We start from the raw sequence: 23,883 nt of genomic DNA on the forward strand, positions 1-23,883 counted from the left end.
GGCATTAAAATGCATGCAACAGTAAGTAAAAGCACTTGTGGCAGTCAGAACAATTCAAAACTTTTTCCTACCATAAAGAATTTGCCACATTTTTTGGCACTAAGACTAAATAAAGGTAATTAACTATTAAGAATGAAGCCACAGACCTTGATCGCCTTGAATCTGGTCACATCATTATTTGCAAACTGCTTCAAAACATTTCTAGCAGCAAACCCAAAGGTGCATAGTCCATGAAGTATGGGCTTCTGAAATCCTATTTCAAAAATTAACATTTTAGTGTTTGCAGCATTAGGAGTTTGCATGTATCTTCTACAAATATCCATGTTTTATTCATAGTATTTTCCTTCAGTAATATTCTTTAAATTAGGTTAAAAAAAAGGACTATGTTACTGAAGAAACATCTGTTACTACTTGTTGTTTCCTCTTGAGGCAAAGGAATGTATTCACTGAGAACTGACACTTCAACACTGCATATGCTAGGCTCACAAGTAGAATGAGACCCTTCTGAAGAGGTGACCAAATGAAACTAAGGAGAACATCTGTGTTAGTATACATGGACGGACACACCAGATACACAGTTAAATAGATGTATATGGATGGTAAGAGGTATTATAAGGATGGAAAAGTGGTTTAATTAATATTGTTTGATGCTTCCCACTTTGAATTCTTATTTATGGTTGACAAATGCCTTAATATTTAGTACACGCTTCAGGATTAACTTTTTTGAGTTTTTTTCTCCTTCTAAACAAGGAAAAGTTCAGACATTCTGAACAAGCCTCGCAAAAAAAAAAATGCTGTAAATTTCTTATGTTGACATTTTTGGTCAGGCTTCCTAGCACCACATTGCTTTGGAGCAGAAGCTGAATCTTGGCAGAAGACAAATTTTATATTAGCAATGAATCTTTTTCCAGTCCAGCCAAAGTTTGACAAAATAAGCCTTTAAAAATTGGCCTGAGATTAAAGCACAACAGTTAAGTTTTAAAGATACTGTTTGTACTCAGTATGTTCTGATCCCTTAACAGGTTGCTCTGACCTTACCGGGCATGTGAACAGTAATTGTTCATGCTTGCAACAGTCTATAGATTTAAGACAGGTCTGTCCAGACTTGGCTCTGAAAATAGTTGCTTTGCCTGGAACTCATCTGCCACTCTCAGCTGTCACAATCTGTTTTTCCTGAGCTCTAAACTACTCACAGCATCTGCACAGCATGAAAAGTTGTCCCAAGGGACAACAGCTGGGAGAAAAACAAAAAAGGGGGGGAAAATAAAGAAGAGAGACAGGAGAAAGTCTGGCCTAAGGAGAACCAGAAGATACAGAAGAAAAAGAAACCACCTTCAAGACAGAGACCAAAAAGCCACCAGGACTCAATGTAGGGAAAGATGGCAATTCTGAGATGCAGCCAAAAGGGAAAACAAGTCTTGTAGGAAGCAGGATGAGAAACAGAAATTGTGACTGGCTAGGTAAGGAAGAGAGATATGACAGAAGGGCAGGCTGAAAGGAGCATGAGTCTGTTTTCTCTCTGTAATAACTATTTCATTCTGATCATTGTCATTTATTTCCAGTGAAGTATTTGAATATGCATGCTTTAATAACATTTTTTATTTTGTACCCTGACCATAAAGTATTTCTGGAATGCACAAAATACCTTACAGTCGATTTTAAAACAAATTATAAATTGTTATGACATCAGTATTCAGTATCTCACACACAAAATGGTGGAGTGAGAGTCAGCTGTTTAAAAGCTAAGTTCAATTCACCATTCAAGAGCAAAGAATTACCACTATCTTAAAAGCTAAACAACAGACACACGGTTCAGTCATATTTTCCCTGGCATTTTCATGATACAAAAAACACAAACTCAAAGGAAAATCTTTAAGTTACCTTTTACCTAACTAAAATGAAAGCAAAATTAATGTTGTTTACACATTCCAATACCTTAGAAATATTCACATGCTAGAGGAATAAAGGCACAAAAAAATAAACACACGGGTTTTTTTAGTATCTTCTGTGAAACATTGCCTACAGGAAGGCTTGGAATCACTTGAGTATGTTAAGCTTAATGCTCGCTTTCCAACGCACACCAGTAAGAGCCAGTCAGTTAAAGCACTCAGAGAACTTAAAAGGCAAGAATGAATTTGAAAATCCCTCCCCCCCCCCCCCCAAAAAAAAACTTCTGCATAACTAGAAGAAATACTTGTGGATGATCTCTTCAATAAGTTTCTTTTTAATCTAAGCATAATTCTGTTATAGGTATCTGATTAGGAGACTGCCATAGTTGCAGAGCCCAGTATTTTTCTGTTCAGACAAACTCCTACAGAGTTAATTTTGTTTTTCACTTTAAGCACCACTGCTCTTGGCACATAGAAAAAATTTACTCTTTTTATAGGGATTTTTTATGTGGCATTACATAAATGACCAACCTCCTGTGCTATTAAGAGGTCCAGTTAAGCAAGTTTACAAGAAAGAAGTGATACCAAAATCCCTTTCTCCACCCTTTCTGCTTTTATTTACTGGGATTGAGAAGACTACACAGAAGCAGAAAAAAATTCCTCCGAGACCAACATAATCTCAAAATCATTTAGATGGAATCATCTATCAAAAATGTTATGTATTTCCCTCTGAAGCTTTCGAAAGCCAATTGAATTATATCTGTTTATGAAAACAGAGATTGCACATATGTAAAGGTGGCAAAATATAAACTCTACTATGAAAACAGAAGACAGATTTCCACTGCAGATAAGAGTCCCAGCACCATACCACACATTCCTAGCTCCAAGAAGCAATGCTTCAAAGCGAGGTGTCACACACAATTATGAAAACATCTAAGGCTGACTTAAAGAACATCTATGAAAAAGCACTGTTTTTCCCAGCTTCTTAAAGTCTTACAAACCTAATGAAAAAAAATAAAATAAATATTTACATCATCATTTACCCAAACATTACTCAAACAGCATCCCTCAACTTACCTCCAAGCGCAGCAAAACTTGGATCAACATGTAAAGGATTCCAATCCCCACTAAGCCGATATAAGGCAGCCTGCAGAAACAGACAAAGAAAATGGGAGTATAGCTAGGCTTGCAGAAACCAGCAGGAGTCACATTAACAAATTTCTCACAATCTGTTTCAGTGGTTTAGATAATCAAATCTATGATAAACCAGATAAAACATAAATTAATGTTATTGTATAGACAAACCACCAAAAGTCCAGGGTGAAGTACCATGAACTCTGTGTAAGGTTGGTACCTGCCAAAGTAAAACAACTGCTTAATGAAAGGAAAAAACAGCATATTCTGCTGACTGATAGATCCATCTTTACTAAAATTTGACAACAGTAAAGTAAGACCTTTCTTAGAATTTGACAGTAGGTTCTTTTGCTTGAAGAGTCTTCTTAAATAAGATTCATCCACATTTTTAAATTACATATGAAAACATTGAAAACAAAGTAAAAAACACTACCATGCGTTTTCAACTGAATCATTATGATACTGTTCCCTCAGCAGCTTCAAGCACAGCCAATCCCCATGTTAAACAAACAAATAAAAAAAAGCAAAGTGGCAGGCCAAGCTTTCTAGAAGACTTGCACTTTATGTTAAACATTCTCTTTCACTAGTAAAAAGACAAATCAAATCCAGAAAAGCAAGCCAAATGGACTGCCAAGTACTCCTATGTCAGAGGCCACTCTAGCTGGGCATCCAAGAAGTGTGCGGTGAAACATGCAGTGCTATCTGAGAGAGGGCAACAGAGAAGCATACTGAGATAAAGGGAGTAATGTAAATATTTACACTCTGTCACATCTAAGGCAACTGTAGTGAACAATGGAGAAAGAAAACTGCAAAGGGGCTAATAGTAACTATCTGTGGAGAGTACCTGCTCTTTTTACATACCATTAGAACCACAGGATGGTTTGTGTAGGAAGGAACCTTAAAGACCATCTAGTTCCAACCCCCTGCGATGTGCAGGGACACCTCCCACCACACCACATGGCTCAAAGCCCCAACAAGCCTGGCCTTGAACACCTCCTCGGACAAGGCATCCACAGCTTCTCTGGGAAAACTGTTCCTGTGCCTTACCCTCTGAGTGAAGAATTTCTTCCTAATAACTAATCTAAATCTCCCTTCTTTTAGTTTAAAACCATTGCCCCTTGTCCTATCACTACACTCCCCATCCTTCCCCTAGTCGCCCCTTTAGGTACTGGAAGGCTGCTGTAAGGTCTCCCCAGAGCCTTCTCTTCTCCAGGCTGGACAACCCCGACTCCCTCAGCCTGTCTTCATAGGAGAGGTGCTCCAAGGCCTCTGATCATCCTCGTGGCCCTCCTCTGGACCCACTCTGACAAGTCCATGTCCTCCTTAGGCTGCAAGCCCCAGAGCTGGATGTGATACTCCAGCTAGAGTCGCAAGAGCTGAGTAGAGGTGGAGAATCACCTCCCTCGACCTGCTGTCCATGCTGCTTTTGATGCAGCCCAGGACATGTTTTGCTTTCTGGGCTGCAAGCACACATTGCTGGCTCATGTTGAGCTTCTCGTCAACCAACACCCCCAGGTCCTTCTCCTCAGGGCTGCTCTCAATCCATTCTCTGCCCAGCCTGTATTTGTGCTTGGGATTGCCGCAGCCCACGTGCAGGACCTTGCACTTGGCCTTGTTGAATCTCATGAGGTTCACATAGGCCCACCTCTCAAGCCTGCCCAGGTCCCTCTGGATGGCATCCCTTCCCTCCAGCATGTCAAACCACACAGTTTGGTGTCACGCTGTCTGATCTCAATTCTCACACCAATAGAAGAAAAATTGGGAACTGCAAGTGGCACCACACTCCCCACTCTTACACACAGAAAACCCACAACAGCAGGGGTTCAGAGAACACATACATGTTGCTCTTCTGATTTGACGTGTTTCCACAAGTCCTCACTGAGAGACAGTTAAAACTGTGTTTTCACTATCAGAAGCCAGAGATAAGCAGCAGCTCTGAGGTGCCACTAGATTCCTTGCTAAGAGCTGTCTATTGTCTTAATGACACCAATATCAAAATTAAAACATTTTAGTGGGAAGCAGAACCTTACTTCCATTTAATTTTTTTTAAATGACAATTTAAAGGAAATTGCACTTGACAGAATTATACAGAGTATCACCCTTCATTACTGAAGTTTCCTTTCAATAGAGCCTAAAAACATAACAGTAAATCCCCACTCTTGAGAACTAGAAAATAAAAGTTGTCAGATGGGAACTGCACAAAATCATTAAATGACTTTTAAGTAAAATTCTGAGGTCACAGTTTTATTCTTTTAATTTGAATTGTTACAAAAAGCTGTCAAGGAGATTGTTTTCATAAAGTAACTGTTTCAGTCAATTTTAAATCAAACTAAATTTGAATTTTAATTCAAACTAATTACCATTTAATTGTGGCAATGGAAAATTCTATTTACATTTGAGAAGAGAGACCAAATCTCAACTTAAATCTTGCTGTGCCGCTGTTGTTGCTGTACATAAGAACTGAAGCTGTAATAAGAACTAGCCATTTATTTAGGGTGATAATAAGCACTACTTGGGAAACAATACCTCTATCAAACGCCTTTCAAAATAACTGTAGTGAAAAATATTAGTATTTCACTAACAAATAAATGTAGCATTTAGGAAAGAAATAATTTCAGGAAATTGAATGTGATCAATGTATTTTACAAAAAATCTGACACATGAATATAAGATATACTTCTCTTTCGTTGTATTCAGCAACTGGAGTGGCATCGGTCACAGCTAGAAAACACAAACGCTGAACCGAGTAACACAGTTACACAGCAGGTTATTTCAGATTCAGCGCAGCCAAGTCAGGCCTGCCAAATTTCTTTTCCTTTACCACAGTCTTTGCTATTAATTATATAAAATGCATTCCACATTAGAACAAAATTGTTTTAAAACCTTGTTGGCTCTGCTTTCTATATTCCTACAGTAACGACATTTCTTGAAGTCTTGAGTGATAGTGTAAAAAAAAAAAGTGATGCATCCTTGGAGGATGACAAGAGTCAATTGATGTGGGGCATTAGATTGAAGTCAGTCATAATATGGTTAGATTGTTCTCCAATTAATAGCACAAACTGTCAGGTCTCATCTCCTAACAATTTAGGAGTTCTGCCAGACCACAGAAGGAAAGGCGATATTCAACCTGTCGGCGCCAATTTTTCAGTCTTGCCTGCAGACTACAAGAAAGGTCAATGGTAAAGCTAACAAAAAAGGAAGCCAACTCTCCAAATATTTTGCCTTCTAATTTGGGAGAAGAGAGAGAGCTTTGCCCCAGAGCTTGTATTTCAAAGCACTTCTGTGCGTATGTGCATGTGTGTTTATGTGTACATGTGTATATTTTACGGAACAGTTTATTTAAGCAACAGAAAGGAGCAAAGCCATCTCAAAGAGAAAACAGTCACAAATCTCACCTACACATTTCAACGAGCTCTAATTTACATTAAGAACAACGAATGTTTCCAGTTAAAGATGTCAATGCTGATACTTCAGAGGCTCAAATTGAGCACAGTACTTAAGTAATTCACTGTACTTAAAACTAAGCAGTTACGCTTCACCTGAGATCCCCATTTGTCATAGCTTCTTTTTAATTAATTAGCTCTTTAAGCTGAAGTATAGATGTTGGGAATGAGCAGTCAGAAGAAATCGGCACATAAAAAGGTAAAACTATTTCTTTGTTGCTTCAGAAAACCAACCATTTTTTCTTATTGAAGTAGCCCATATGGAAAATATAACAGATACTATTAGCTGTCCATAGCAGCTTCCAATGCCTAAGTATGTTCTGTGGAAATCTGGTTCACACATGATTCTATTTTTTAACAAAACTGTAACTAAGAAATATAAATGTACAGTTTCTTAAGACTGTTTTAAGTTTGAGATTCAATGTTCTTTGTTATCTGGACTATCTAAGCACAACCTTATTCCTTAGGTCCTTATTCCACATACCTTAGACTCCTTCAGGAATAAGAATTACTTAAAATATTCAAACAAAATACTTTCACAGACACAGGTATAAACAGTAATAGGTATAATAAGTATGGACTGGCACTACATCTTTTCTCCTACCTTATCCCACATTATTTACATCTTTACTTTTATCCCTATCACATATTTTTCAACTTTAAAATCAAGTTATATACCCTCTGGCACACGCTTCATAGAACATTAGCTATTTATCGTTATATAGCTATATCATAATAGCAATTTATCATTAGCTATTTAACATTAGCATGGCAAATGTACAATAGGCCTTTTCTTTAGCAGGGTCTCTCTTAATTAAAAAGTACAAACTACTCTGGTTTACAGAATTTCAAATGGAATAGCCATTTTTATGTCCTTTAATAAGATATGCACAGACAAGGAGAGAAAACAAACTCTTGGTATTCAAGAACATCTTGTTTAGACAAAATAAATGCTAACCTAGTACTGTTTTTTGTTTTTACTATCTTACCACACAAAGTTCTAGTATATTCTAGTGTAATCAAAGCCCTCAACTATTTTTCAAGATCACCACTATTAGAAAATTATAGTCTGATCTTCCCAATAGGGATAAACACATTAAAAAAAAAAAAGGTTGAAGCATCATAACATATATCAATAAACTTCTTAAGTATAAGTGCTCACACACTACACAATTTCAAGGGTCTGAAGAATACCAGGTCTGCATACCGTAATCTCTAGATAAATTAAGAAAACGTTATCAAGTCTTTGCAATGGTTTCACATACCTTTGTTTTGCCTGTATCGTTCTTTGCTGGTGAGCACATTTTGTCTTCCATGCTCTGTGTATCTTTGAACATACTGCAGCATTTCTTTCTTCCCATTATAAAAGAAATTTATGCTACAAACAGCAAAAATCACCTGAGGCTCTCAGGAGGGTCTCTTGCTCTGTACTCTGAAGTTAATTTAAATTTACATGTTTTCAGGCAATGCTGCACCACAATCTTTACAGAGCAGGACATAAAAAACCATTTGTCCTGTAACCATATTTTCCCCATGCATGAACATGCTTTCATCATCATCTCTCTCACAAGCATATCGCACTCATTCAAAAAACAACCTTCAAAACTTCCCCCTCCTGTATTTTTTTCTTCTCATCTTTTAAAAACAAAATAAAATCCTCTCCAAGTAAACAAATATAAGCTGGAAACAACCAAAGTTTATATATATTGTCACAACATGACAATTCCTTATTCTACCTACACCTATGTTTTCTAAAAGCACACACAAATATTTACATGTGCTTAAAAAGAAAACAAATGCAATGTGTTGTATAAAAGATGGCTTTCCACAGGCGATTAGCAACATCCCAATTACAAAGAAGCTTGTAAGGGTCTTAACACTTCGTACTCAAAATAAAGCTTTTTCTTATAGTACTGAACACGCTGACAACAGGTAGACAACATTTTATGGTAGGTTTCAGTTTAATAATGCATTAAGCTTTTAAATGCTTCCCATGCATGTCTTTCCTTCCAAGATGTGTTTTTAATAAGGTTTTATTGCAAAGTCCACTCTTTTACAAGAAACTAATATTGTATGTAATTGTCTTCACAATTGCTTTCACTTAGATTAGGAACTGCAGTTTTGACAGAATGTGAGACAGGGAAAAGCTGAACTCAGGTAGCTAGATGACAACAGGACAACCAAGAGGACAGCAGGACTGAGCATCCCTCAGAACAGAGGGCGATGCCTGAAGGCATAGTCACAGGGTGCTGATGACACTACCTGAAACACGGTAGGTGTCATTTCTTTTTTCTCTTTTAGAGAAAACAGAAAGCAACCGTATTTTAGAGGGGAAAAAAAGAAAAAACACACTAAAAGGCAGCACCTTCTTCAGGTCTTGTCAGTTAATGTTTCATCTATACCTGGAGCAGGCTTCACACAGCTTGTGTATCTTAAATCCCATAAGGTTAGCCTAAGTACAGATCTACTGAATCTTTCTAAAAAATAAATACAAAATCATTATATTTCCTAAACTGGTTTTTCTATGCTGCTTATTGCACCACTTTCTGTAAAAGCACCATCGGACACTATATGCCACTCCTTTAAAACACACTCTGTGGAACTAAAATGCCTCAAACATTTTATAAACACCTTTACTTTATAGACTGAAAACGATAAGTCAGCAGAAAAAGTCATAATTGTCAGCAGCACAAACCAATTCTGGCTCTCCAATTTAACATTTGAAGGCCTAATTCTTCAAAGTGCATCATATTTTCAAAGTACACTTTACAAGTTCAAAACAGAGCTCCCATGAATTTCAATTTCAGCATGCTCTCAGGTACCAAGTTTCATCTTCCCAACCTATCAGCACCTGTGCTTATTAAAGAGTACCTATGCCTGAGTACTTTGGGATATACGCATAAACAGTTGCCTACTGACCATAAAAAATGATACGGAAAAAGAAAAGAAAATCCACTGTGGAAGAACTGCAACTCCAACCAGCCACTAACCATGAGATCCATTTCCTCTCTTTAATATTTCTGAGAACACTACTGCTTGCAGCAATAGGACGGGAAAACACACTTCCAACTCTATCTCAATTCATGCCCAGGGCCCCCCTCCTTGCCTGTATAAAGAGCTCTTGAACAGAAAACACACCATTCATACCTGCATGACTAAAACCTGGCACCACAAAGCATTGCATACACGGTAGATTAAAGCTTGCTTTGTGTGTAGTCTTATCTGGAATATTTATATCTTAAAGTATCTCCCATGTTTAAAATGTTATCATAGCTTTCCAGATAATAATGACAGGATATCAACAAAGCTGTTCCTCTCAACATGCCACTATCAGTCTCAGTTTCATTTGCTTTCACAAGGAATTTTTTTAAAAATCTTTGAAACCAAGATATTCCAATTTTCCAGACCCTAGAAGTCAGGCATCAGAGCTAGTATGTACTGGAGATACGCAGGTTGCATGGAAAAGTAGCTTCAGGAGTAATTCAGACCACATGACGCTGCTTTGCAGGGACATGCTGGGGGCACAGCTACATGCACACAGGTTGCCCAAAGAAGGTTGAGACATTGTGTTTTTCAAAATCTAAATAGTCTTTTCTACCCCTTCGCTTTGTCTACTTCTCTCTATCAATATAAGTAACACAAAACACTCCAAGTCAGAATTCAAAGTGGTAGAATGCTTTAGTAAAATATATGATACTGTTGCAAGCAAAGATAATTTTTCAATCAGTAACCCTATCTTAAAATACAAGACATTTTATTGAAATAAGATGACATTAACAAAAACTTAGAAGTCCTACAAACTCCACCTGTTACAGCTTCTGTTTTTCCACAGAGACAAACAGAAAGTAGAAAGGAATACAGAAGAGTAAAATTAAAACATCTCCTTGAAAAATCCATTTAATGGGCTACTGTGATACTGCATACTTACTCTGACAACACTGTGTATGCCAAATAATAATTTTGATATAGACAAATAACAGTTCTAACAGTTAGATAACTGCTATAACAGATCACAACACACAATTATCAGAATTATGTATTTCCACGACAAAAACAAATACAAACAGCAGAAAGTCCCCAACATACTCAATTCCTCATATTTATTTATTTCCTCAGAAGTAGCAACACTTGGACATCACCCACTTTAAATACCCACTGCAGTTTATCTTGTGTTTGTCATAAAAAAATGAACTCCAAAAAATCAACACTTTTGGGAATGTGGTGAAAAGAAAACTCCAGAGATGCAGATGTGTACGATTCACAGTCTGTGCATCTTAATTGCATAAGGAATCATTTAGCCAAATTTGTTTGATTGATCAATTTAAGTCCCTGGTTTGAAAACTGGCAAGAAAGGAATAGCTTGGTGATACTGAAGATCTGTAACTACATCAAACATTCCCTACCAGGTTGAAATTGCATGATTCATTTCTTGCTAAATGGTTAACAGTCTAACACTCTAGACTTCTTGATCTTCTGTCAAAAGGCCTATTTTATTCAAAAGATTTATGGGAGTATATCCAGTAAAGCATGGCTCTGGTTACAGAGAACTAGAAAAATGCCACAGCACATGCACATCTCTTCAGAGCAGTATGGAAAAAAACATCACTTAGTACTTTACGGAAAATCTCAAGAACGTCCCAGAGGAAATATTTTATGTACTTCAGCAAGATGCAAATTTTAAGCTTTAAACACTTTAAGAAGCTCAGATACTTCTGGTAGATTTTCATTAACTTCCTCATCTTCAAGCAGCTCACTGTATGGTACTTCAAGTCATTCATTCGTAAGTACTGGTTGGATGTTTAAATAACTTCTCAAGAACAGGCACAGATTTGAAAGGGATAAAGATTGATTATACCACCTGGCCAGTATGTTGCAGCATACTACCAGGTAGTATCTTATTATACTACCTGGTTAGTCTTTGATACCACTAACCAAAAGGATTAGTTTGTTCTGTCACTGGACCCTGACATAAGAAACCATCATTTTTCAAGGCACTCTACGTGGCTGTAGCCTCCGTTCTGCTAAACACAAAGTGAAGGGCAAAAAATGATTATTACACCTCTGTTCCCAGTATCCTCTTTGCTAATGAGTGATTCCCTCTGTCTGGAACCACAGAAACACTTTTCCTCTTGCACGCTAACTTAACCCAGAGTATTGAAGTCTTCTGGTTTCCACAGAGTACACACACAGCTGCAATTTGCTCTTTATAGTGAACCTACGGAAATGGCAACACATGGGTAGTAGCAAGTAGTTAATTTAGAATTAAATGTAACTTCTACAGTAACCGGAGTCACTGACTTCAGTGAAAAATAGGACTCATTATTGTAAAAAAATTTTAAAGATGCATGGTGGTCTGGTTATCAGGAAGTTTACTACATGATGATGCTATGAGAAGTTAAGGGGGAAAAAAAAACTTTTTTTCTGAAGTGAACTGTGGCAACATAGAAACTAAGTGTACAATGTCACAACAATCATTGTAAACTAAAACAGTTCAAGTCAGCTCAAATGCCGTGTACAAACTGAGTCTCTCAATCTGTCATCTCACACTCTAAACTAATCTGATGGCTGAGTGGCAACAGTCATTTCTGCCAACACTTCTGGCATTTAAACACAAAGAAAAAAAATCCAGAAATATCAATGCAATTTGCATGCCAACTTCCATTAACAAAAAGGATTTTATGCAGTGGTGCATAAAACACAAAGACACGAAGTTTTGGTAAACTTTCCCCAAGTTGTCCTACAAATGAAATTCTGTATTTCTGCCCATGAAGTCCCCAAGTTCTGCACATTCTCCATCCTATAAATCAGCATCATCACTTACGCACAGATGCTACTGAATAATTAGGCAAATAGGTGGTCTTGCAATTCTGAAACTCTATTGCCTGCGACTCCTGAAAAATCTAATTGAAGAGGAATTCTCATTGTATACTTACCTATCAGAACATATCATAAAATAAAAAAAGTGTGATGTCTACTCTGTGCTACTTTATTTTCAAAAACTTACTTTGCAGCAGCAAAGTTTCCAAACTTCTGCATTATAGAGTCACTACTACCTTTTTTATGTCTTAAACTCAGTATTTTATACACAGTAACTAGACATAAGAGATTGAGACTCAGAATCTGACCTATGAATGAGGGCATCACAAATATCATCTGAAAGTTGATGGGCCTGGGAATCAATTCTGGTACAATCACACAGAAGAATCTGAACTAGGCTTCCAAGATTCAAAATAAATGCTCTAACTACTGGGCTATTAAGGTTGCTGCATCCCATCTAATAGAGTGCCAGCTGCAAGAGAGCACCTTCCACTGCATTTCTCCACCTCTCAGGAGCAGAGTACTCTTGTTTTCCCATTCCTTGATGTACTTGCACACATTTGATGAAGCCTATTCAGAAAAACTGGACATCTGCTTCTCATAGACTGACACCGTAAATTTTAGGATGCAGCAAGTAAATTATCAACAGATACAGAAATGCTGAGCTTGTCTCTTTCTTTTTTTAAGTAGGTAGGGCTAACTTGGACTTCAAGTACATGAATCAGATGGGTGAGGCTTAATTTGAATTACCGTGTATATAATCAGAGCCAAGCAGGTATTAGTTACCACAGGTCAGCTGATGCACGATAATTTAATTGTATCTCCAGAAGGTATATGCCTCCTGCCAGAACTACGTTGCTTTTGAAACTGCTACTCATTGTCTCCATGCTGATAGCTTTCCCTTCTTATTTATCTGACTCCTGCATTTCTCCACCTTCAGAAAAAGACAATTTTACCTACTTGGGTTTTTGCCTTTGGAAAGCAGATGCCTGTGATCCAGTGGGACTAAGGATAGAGGGAAACATACCTGGAGAGGTATCTGTCAGTATTTCAGATTACCCTGGCTACTGCTAATAAAGAAATTTAAAATTTTCAGAACTATGAAATTTAAAATTTTCAGAACTATGAAATTTAAAATTTTCAGAACTATGAAATTTAAAACACTTTCATTTTTTTAAGCCACTGTTTGCATGCACCGTTCATTGCAAATTTCATAGACTTTGAATTTTTTTTTTTAACTCCAACTGAATACAATTTCTCAGTATGTTCATTTCCTCTTTGTGTAGAATTTTGTAATAACAAAATATAAAATATTTATATTACATATTATATATTTATATAACATATATAAATATCAAATTCTAACTGTTTTATTAGAAGAATGTTTTAGTATATTGAATATATCACTGTAATGTAGCATAAATTTTAGCTTCAAGTTATAAAGTATACACAAATACCTGAGGTATAACAGAAAATTTAAAGCATTAGCGAGTATCATGCAATATTTTTTCTCCAAGTAAAACAAACATTTTCACACCTTGAGCACGTACAACTTTACCTGATCAGTTGTTGTGACATCAGAAAGTACAGCATCAGGGAGTCTCTTGGGTGGATTCACTGTTACCTGAAGCAAAAGTAGTAGTATCAATATTTCACTGCAAAAATCTTTTATGCATACCCATGCCAGAATCACTGGCAGAAGTGTATAAAGAAAAATAGCGTTTACCAAGTTTTTAGGGTTCCTCCCATCCCTTCTTCAAGGAGAAGCAGGAAAAAAAATAGCTTTCAAGATCACCTTCGCAGAAACAGCGAACCTGAGGCACCAGATCTAAGTTACATCTAGCTGATCAATTTGATACATTTCTTCCAAGCTATCCTAGCTTTTTTGTTCAAGCCCCGCAAAACCAGTGGTCTCATAGAACTTTAGTGTTTTGGAACACAGATATGAAAGTGAAGCTTTTTAATATAATATTTAAGATAATATTCTAAAAAGCTCGATGGACTAGAAAATAATTTATTACCTCACTTATGGACATCACATTTTCATAGCCTTTTTTTTTTTTTTTTACTTTGCACTTCTTTTTCCTCTTTGCAATTACATAGTGCATATGAAGCTCAACCACATTGTAAGAAAGTTACTCTTTTGCAATCTTCAGCTTCATTGTTCAGTTCTGATTATATAAACTTTATCAGCTGACTGTCAAGAGAGTATCTTAGGTGACGATAAACACAAAGAATGCCATAATGAACTCAAATCTATTAAAGTAGCTGAAATCTTTTTTCCTCTCTTTCTGTAGTGTTTCCAAAAAAAAAAAAAAAGAACAAAAAAAGAAACAAGCTATAAAACAAAAGCAATCAAATTGACTCTCACCTGCAGGAATTCTACTTAATCTTAACTTGTGTAAGCTCTTTCCCAAAGAAAAGAAAAATCATCAGAAACAAAGTACTGAGTAGTGTCACATCTAGTAACAGCAGAGTCTCTTTCCCATTTATTAACAGCAGAGCAAAGACATCTATTGGATGGAAGTCTTGAAAACATCACTCCTGCATTTGTCACTTCAAAGATTCACAATGGATCTACTGATTATTCAGCCTGATAACAAGAACACCACATAACATGCTTTCAGAACATTAATGGCTTCCCAATTTACCTCCAGTTGGTTTAAAGAAATGGAACCTGAATTACTGAGCTATAAATTGGTTGAAACTAGCCAACAAATGAGTAATTAAGGAAACCACTGTCATTAGGGCAAGAACACTAACTGAAGAAGGGAAACATGATTTGCACAAGGTGTTGTTCAACATAGACCTCAAATTGCAACTTTCTTCTCCTTGGTTGGCAGGTGCAAAGTGACAAAAACATAAATTGCAGGACATGTCTGATCAGTTTCGGATTTCTTTGGCACAGAGGTACATGAAAGGTTTTGGGTTTTGTTTTTGTTCCCAAGAAGCTTTGTGAACACAAATCAGGGGAATTTGTCATTTGAAACTGTCCTTTTGCTTGCAAAAAGGCCCTTGAATGTGCTATTCCTATGTTGTCTTAACTAGATGGTATTTATTTTCTTCTGTCAAAAGAGGGACTGTTACCTGAAACAGGCATTCTTTATATTTTGAAATGTAAAATTATTTTTAAGTAGCATTCTCATACTTCACTGAATAGTGTGAAGAAGCTGCATTTGCCTTAAGTGCAAAGCTTAAATAAGGAGTACCAAGGCACTACACTGGGCTCATTGATACCACCAGTATAAATTAACAGCATTTCTTTTGGACCACTATTTTTATATGCACTGTTATAAAACTGATTACAGAAGCATAAAGGGGTCCATCAAAGAATACTGCACATCATCTGGAAGAATATTTTGTTAATTTGCTACACCATACAGAGGCTTCTCCCATTTCTCTTTGGAGCATTATGCATCATTTCAAGATTTGATTTATAAAGTTAAAGAACTTCAGCATAATTGATAGAGGTTATAAAGATTAGGTTATACAGATTACAAGGTTACCTTATAAGGTTATATAGTTATATAGATTGTAGATTTTCATCCTCCAAAAATCCAAAGAACATCCCTCTACTGTGTTACAGATGTAACTAGGTACAGATTATTGAAAATACTGAGCTTACAATAGCCTATGTTGAACTGACTGTTGTTTATTGTAGTGCCTTATGGCTCTAGTTCACAACAACATTCTGTCATAGCTGATACTATGTTTAAACACAGTATTCAAGGAAAGAACAGTTATGTGTCTGGTACCTGGCTAGCTACATAATGCATTTGGACATGAATACTGTGTGTTCATGTGGCATTGTTCATCACTTGCTAACTCTCCTTCAGAATGCACGAGTTCCACTCCAGCATAAGTGAGAAATAGTAATGATTACTTCTCTCTTATCTTCTTTATGCTCTCTAAACCTCCTTCACACAGAGGCATAGATTTATGAAGAGCTACACCTAGAGGTCTTTTCCAGAAACAGCATGTTCAAACCTAACACCACTTTGAGTTCTTGCTCCTCAGCTTTTTATTAAAATGAGCTTTTCAATAGTGCGAAATCTTGCAGTATTAACATATGATCATACCTACTAGCACAAATTTAACATGTGAAAAAATTACTTAATGAAACTTTAATGCTCTCTATATACATATACATAAATTTTTCACTAGGTATCAATTCATTTTTAAATGTAAGTAGTCCCCTCACACACACACACAAGAAGTAACAAGCAGCTCTGAGGTAGAGGAGCAGCATACTAGTAATGATAAACTGATCAAGCACAGATTGTACGTTCCCAACTGGGTCTACAAGCACTGAAGCAGAAATGAAAGTGTGATCATGACAGCAAAGTTGAGGCAAGTTTAAAATCACAAAAACTCTGGAACAATCCAATAGCTCAGCAGCACGCCTCTGGACTAAGTCTCTAAAATCTCAACCTCTTGTCACTCTGTCCTTGCTGCTTACACTCAAAGCTGACAAAAATTCTGCTCTTAAAGCCATGAATGAGAGGAAAAGCTCCCAGAATCTACTTGAAAACACTAAGACTTACAAATAAAAGCCAATTCTCTGTTCTTGTTCTGATCTCGCAGGCCTCTAAAAATTTTTCAGATCAAAAGTAAATTGAAAAAACAAAACCTTCTTCAGACTAGCTTTTAAAAAGAAATGTATAGTTTTCCTCATCAGTCTGTCTATGGAGAGTGCGGTTGAGTGATTAAATACATAGAATCAAAGCATGCAGTTTCTGTTGTTTGCAGAGCTTACATTTGGTAATCCTAAAACCAAAAGTCAATATGACTCGTCAGTTAAACTGATCTTCCATCTGACCTACAGCAAGAGTTTAAGGATTTTAGCACTGCCTAGACATATTACTACATTCTTTTACTATTTCTGTGGAATTAATTGTGTCAAATTTAGCTACTTCAGGTTGCAGCCAGCTAGACTGTCAACTTCAAGATGTTCTCTTCTAAAAGACCAAATACTAATAATCCTCTAGAGGAGCTTTGTGTCCACATCACACATTTCACATGAATTTCAGTTTCACTGAAAGACTGTTTTCTAATGCCAAGTCCACAGATGACTGCAGGTTATTTTAGACACTCTTAAATGACACTAAATGGCACCCTTGCCTGTGACACAACAGTCTTCATGTAAGTCTTACTATTAAGGTATTATAGAAAGAACTGGATGGTTACAGAGAAGCATACAGCTTTGACAAATTTAGAGTGGTACAGAATACAAAAATACCTGTTCTCAAAACCTCTTTTTTGCTTTTTGGTTGAGTCACTGCTAGAACAATCCAACTTAATTTAGATTCAAATCTAAATTAGAATCACCTATTCCACAGTCTATTACGGTATTTTCTATCTCTAATTTCAAATATTTAAATATAGGAATATTTGATCAGTAGCATGCTCAGTAACTCACTTTGCTCTCCTATCGTCACATACACTTTTTTCAGGTCCTGACCAGTACCTTTTCTCACAGGTTCTTCAACGAAATGAGCTATTTAGATTCAAGTCTGTACTGCACTCACTTTACTATGAGTGTGGTCAAACACTGGAACAGGCTTTCTAGAGAGGTGGCTGATGTCCCATGCCTGTCAGTCTTCAAAAGGATTTGGATAATGCCCTCCATAATATGCTTTAATTTTTGGTTTGGACTGAAGTCCTCAAAGCAGCTGGACTGAATGATCTTTGAAAGTCTCTTCCAACTGAACTATTCTATTCTATACTGCTGAAATGGTAGCGTATCCTTCCTAGTTGATATAGCATATATCCTTCTTGCAGCACCAACAATTTTTTCCCAGTATGAATGTTTGAATTTACCTTGGCCTTTTCTGATGTTCGTTTTCCACCAAACCCTCCAGCTCCAACAAAAAACAAGGAGAACTGGTTATAGCACACTAGATCCTTTCCACAATAGGTATTCACTAAAAGACAAGAAAAGAGAATGGTGATGTGTTGTCTTCTTTTTTCACATAGCTAGCATATGGTGGTACAAGGGAACAGTTTAGCTTCAAATATGCCAAAGATCATTTTAGCAACTTAAGGGACAATAATTACAACTTCCTGTTGTACTGCTGCAAGTCATTTCTTGGCTAGTGAAAAATGATCACATATTTTGAATAATATTATCATGAATTTTATCTATATGAAAGCATTAAAAATTTAAAAAATGAGCTATCAAAATACTGATGACAATTAAGGTGTTAAAAGCACAGTGCTGCAGTTAGCATTTATTTCAGTGTTTGATATGGCATTAGCAAATTATTTAAATAGAATTGAGCCATAAAATATGATTTATTAGAAGCTATTAAGAATCCTTCATATGTAAAGCACACTACCATCTCTCAAAATGTAACACATTCTTGTATGAAAGAAGCTCCTGAGCAAGTTTATTTTAAGGTTATTTGTTCCAGAAGTTAAACTCCTTACACCGAATCATTGAGATTCAGCTTCCTATTTCCAGTTTGTGCCTACTCCACTCCTTCACATCTTAGACTGAAATTTATTGTATTGTTAATGTCCATTTCCAGTTCTGAAAAGAATTTAAAAGTCACTAACATTCTGTTCACAAAAATAACTTGTGTGTCACAGAAAAACAGATAAAATCAATGTCAGCACAACACAGAGCAAACCACAATGAGAAGGAACATTAAATGTCTTTTTAAATGTTATATTAATATTTTATTATATTAATACCTTTAAAAAAATGTTATCTATAAACTGGAAGTATAAAAGTACAAGAGGAATTAGAGAATCACTGTCCATTAATCTATTCTTCTAATTCTTCTTAGAACCTCTAATAGAAGAGCAGATGTTGCCCATTAATCTAATCTGCTTTCTTAAGGTCCTTTGCATACTACACCTAAAGATACCAAAATTCAGAAAATGACAACTTATCCACTTCCAGAGATGTACTGATCCCTTAACTTGGATACACGAGAAAGGAAATAGGGTTTTGGTGGACAGATGGCCCCTAGCTAAAATTGCTGCCTTCAGACCAGACTAACTATTATTAATAAGAACTTTGTTCAGTTTGCACAGTACACTATTCCACTTACACAGGGAGAAATCAAATCTTCTCTGAAATCTTTTTCCAAAAAACAGTGTTCTTACTTTTAGTACCTTAACTACCCAAGAACAATGACATTATACAGTTACACAGCTATTGATAATTAGCTCATTTCTCAGCTCTCAATAGAACTTAAAAAGGTAAAAGTCTTTACAGAAGAAAGGCTGGCAGATACTGTTACAGCTAGAAAATAATAAGCCTCTCAAATTTCATTGCATCCCCTAAGAAAATTATAAACTTTCTCACCATCTATTAGCAAGACTGCTCCCGAACCTTTGTCAAGTATATCAGCAATAGTTGAAACTGAAGTTAGTTGTCCTGTAAGACAATAAGAACATGTACATATTTTAGACTCATGAAGTTTCGCTTCAAGAATGTTCACAGATCACTCTTGATACACTATTTTAATAGTAATAGTTATCATAATGACAGTCATAATAATCACAATCACCATGACAAAAGAGTGGTAATATTTTCCAATCTTGGTTGTTTGGTTATTTGTGCGTGTTTTTTTCCTTTAAATCTTGCAATTTTTTATGTATGCAGAGCTAAACACAAATAACGCTTCAAATATAAACACATCACTAAGTCCAAAACAGATTCTACCACATATGGTTTGTCCACAGATTTCAAGAGGGCTGAGACAACTACAGTTTTACAGAACAGCAGCTCAACTCAGGGCCTGGGTCTGTACATTTATGAAGTTTGCCTTTAAAGAAACTACTGCTCTAGACAGATGTTACCATACATACTTACATGATCAGCCTATGGAATGGAAAAATAACCAGGTTTATGAGTCCTGATAATCCATTAACAATTATCACCCTTCTTTGAAATTAATAAAACTTTCACACACCTTATTTTGTTTCTATAAGATATGCTATTAATCCATTGCTTTTAAGATTTCTTTCCTTCTATAATCTGAAAAAAATTACTTCTGAAAACAACTAATGAGGAAACCCAGACACATGCATGTGTATCCTGAATGAATCTAACGAGCATCTCTCAAGTGCTGTAATCGGGGAAAATACTGTTTTAAAAAACACGTTTTACAGATCGCTGTAACTAATACCTTAATTTGACAGTAAGAAATGTAAATGTCTTTTAGACTCCTCATAAAGATGTTCTTTACTCCCTTACAGATACAGTTTAAATCTATTTCTCTTAGAGGCACAAGGATGAACGCTGCCAAAGAATTTGCTGGTAAACATCCCAAAAGTACTATGATACAACCTCACAGAAATAATTACAATTTCTGCTAGTTGATACCAAATTTTATGTGTAATATACCTACATGTTATGTATTTTCTTAATAATTGGCTCATTTCTTTTCAGGCCAACTACAGAAAAAACAAATGAACCAAAAAATCATAGGTACTTGCTTTTATTATTTCAGATTAGGCACAAGTTTACTAAATATACAATAGAACAGCACCACTGAACCCCATAAACACAGCGTTTCAGAATTCCTTCAACAGCGCAACAGGTTGCCTCTCTTCTCCCTCACTCCTTGTAAAAAGAATATTAAAAAAAAATACAATTGGAAGCAGACCTTCCATATTTGCATTTATGATGTGGCTACAAGAAGTGTTGTCATAGTGACAAGCAAATCAGCAATATAAAAGGACTGACCTGAGGTTGGTAACGGTTTATACAGTTCCAGATATTGCTCACCATGCAGCATCTATGTAGAGACAGGCAACACTATAACAACAATGTATTCAGTTGCCCCCCACTGCGCACAATCACAATGGCAAGGAAATATGCAGATATTTTAGAAAGTATTCAGAATAAACAAAAAACAAGAAGTGTGCAGGTTTCTTTTGTTTGTTTGTTTTCCCCAACTTTACCTTGAACAAAGTATTTTCAAAGCAAGTACCTTCAAAGCAAGATTTAAGCTTTTGGGACTTTAATAAAAACACAGTAGGCACAAACTACAATTTAACACAAAACTCATAATTCGTATCATCTTATGAAGATACAGTTTGTATAAGTGAAATAAATAATTTCTTAGAATGCAAGAATATAAACACCAAATTTTCCTTTTCTAAAATTGAGGGCACCTATTAATATTATAAATGTACTAATTAAAGCAATTTTATAGTTACACAGAAGACAAACAAAATTAGATACTTAGCTCATCCATACCTTTGCAAGATCAATATTTAGTCCTGGAAGAGAAGGAATACCATCAAACATTGAAGTCTGAGCAGGAATTACTCCAAAGCTAGGTAAGCAACAGAACTCTTCACTTCCTTCAAAGAGAAATTTCAGGTGATCTGGATCCTTAGTTGACATTCCCACACCAAGAGCATATAGAATAGGCTCTAAGTGAGTGTATGTATACACCTTGGTAGTCAATTCCCGGCCAACAATGTTGGTCTGAAAATTAGAGATTAGTGTAAAATAAAACTTCATAGTATTTAACACTGCACTTGCATTCTTTCTATAATTCTCATATCAAACAAAATTCATGTTTTTACTTTTTTTTTCTAAGTATAGTTGCATGTAAATGTGAAGCATGAGAAATAAAAATACAGTAATACGTTAGATTAAGGTTGCTTGTACTGCAACAAATATAGTAATGCATTTTATCTTGCTGCTAGCAATTTACTTCAAGAGTAAATGGCATAACTTTATATGTCTCTGCTCCCGGTAACGTGTAAGAGTTTTTCTAGAACAAACCATGAATGAAATAGTTAATACTGTAATAAAATTGAAAAGAGGGAAAATTAGGTATATTTTAAAAAGGAGACAGCAAAAACGCATTGTATGTGTCCTTCGCTTCCTCTTCTGAACAATACCTAGCTAAAAAGGCTTACAGAATTTACAAGCGCTTGTATTCTACATTATTCGGTCTATTTAACCTCAAGTTTTTCCATCAACAGTAAGAAAAATGAAGACTGGAGTCTGGATAAGTTTTTTTTATTTAGCTTCTTTTCCTCAGAGGTTACTACCCTCTTTCTGCAGACAGCAAGCCAGAGTAGAAGTTAATCGCCATCAGAACAAGTATCTATGCTCAAAGTGTTCAGCTAGCTTTGAGTGTGTCTGTTAGACAGAGGTACTCACTGTATCAAGAGATGAAGAGACCACTGATCCAGAGCTTGTGGAATTCATAGATATGCTCCCTTGAGACTCTATCTGACTTAGAGCATCATTCAATACACTTATGGACTCTAGAAAGAGCAATTGAAAAATATTACATGAAAATAGCTGTAAATAAGACACTCCAATTAGACAGAAAACAAATGTGCCAGCAAATCACAGAATCACAGAATTGTAGGGGTTGGAAGGGACCTCGAAAGATCATCGGGTCCAACCCCCCTGCCAAAGCAGGTTCCTTACAGCAGGTTGCCCAGGTAGGCGTCCAGACGGGCCTTGAATATCTCCAGAGAGGGAGACTCCACAACCTCCCTGGGCAGCCTGTTCCAGTGCTCCGTCACCCTCACCGTGAAGAAGTTCTTCCTCATGTTGGTGCGGAACTTCCTGTGCTCTATCTTATGGCCATTACCCCTTGTCCTGTCCCCACAAACCACTGAAAAAAGGTTGGCCAAATCCCTCTGTCTCCCACACCTCAGGTATTTATACACATTGATGAGATCCCCTCTCAGTCTTCTTTTCTCCAGGCTGAACAGACCCAGGTCTCTCAGCCTTTCTTCACAGGGAAGATGCTCCAGGCCCTGTATCATCTTTGTGGCCCTGCGCTGGACTCTTTCCAGGAGACCCCTGTCTTTTTTGTACCAGGGAGACCAGAACTGAGATATAGCCCAGAAATGAGATATAGCTTCTCAATTTATTTTTAAACACAGTAAGTAAACCTGTGCAAACTGAGCATAATGCTGCTTCCTTACAGGCATCTATGTAATAGCTGCTAAGTGGTCTCTATAACTGTGTTGTGGTTTAACTTTGGCAGGCAGCTAAGTATCACACAGCTAGCTGCTCGTTCACTCCCCCAACAGTGGAACAGGAGAGAATCAGAAAGGTAAAAGTATAAGAATTCATTGGCTGAGATAAAGACAGTTCACTAGATAAAACAAAAACTGCACGTGCCAGCAAAGCAAAATAACTGATTAATTCACTGCTTCCCATGGCAAGCACCCATTCAGCAATGGTTACTTGGGAAGAAAATGCCATCCCTCTGAACAACCTTCTCTCCTCCTCTCCCCCCAGCTTTTATTGCTGAGCATAACCTCATTTGACATAGAACATCCCTTTAGCCAGCCTGGGCCAGCTGTCCTGGCTGTGTCCCCTCCCATCTCCTGGTGCAACCCCTGCCTCCTCATTGGCAGGGCAACAAGAGAAGCAGAAAAGTTTTTCTGTGCTACCACTGCTCAACAAAAAACAAAATATTTGTGTGTTATCATCACTGATTTCTTAAAAATCCAAAACACAGCAACATATGAGCCTCTATGATGAAAACTAACTCTGTCCCAACTAAGACCAGGACAACTTGCTCCATCAGCTTCAAGTAATCAACTACGACACCTACTTAATTCCAGTGCCTGAAACACCACCACTGTTCAAGCCAAGA

General features: G+C 36.6%; 1 protein-coding gene across 1 annotated transcript in view; it reads right to left on the bottom strand.

The window, feature by feature from the left end:
- Nucleotides 1–23,883, bottom strand: part of HSD17B4 (hydroxysteroid 17-beta dehydrogenase 4) — a 64,583-nt gene that overhangs the window by 15,437 nt on the left and 25,263 nt on the right. Inside the window, exons 12-19 of the mRNA XM_080573577.1 lie at nucleotides 22,422–22,528; nucleotides 21,501–21,734; nucleotides 20,985–21,036; nucleotides 19,599–19,670; nucleotides 18,104–18,207; nucleotides 13,842–13,907; nucleotides 2,967–3,036; nucleotides 147–253 (exon numbers count right to left, since the gene is read on the bottom strand). Coding sequence (XP_080429703.1) covers nucleotides 147–253; nucleotides 2,967–3,036; nucleotides 13,842–13,907; nucleotides 18,104–18,207; nucleotides 19,599–19,670; nucleotides 20,985–21,036; nucleotides 21,501–21,734; nucleotides 22,422–22,528 — 812 coding nt within the window. The remainder of the gene's footprint in view (nucleotides 1–146; nucleotides 254–2,966; nucleotides 3,037–13,841; nucleotides 13,908–18,103; nucleotides 18,208–19,598; nucleotides 19,671–20,984; nucleotides 21,037–21,500; nucleotides 21,735–22,421; nucleotides 22,529–23,883) is intronic.

The sequence above is a fragment of the Anser brachyrhynchus genome (assembly GCF_964034855.1).
Source record: "Anser brachyrhynchus genome assembly, chromosome: Z".
Classification (NCBI taxonomy): domain Eukaryota; kingdom Metazoa; phylum Chordata; class Aves; order Anseriformes; family Anatidae; genus Anser; species Anser brachyrhynchus.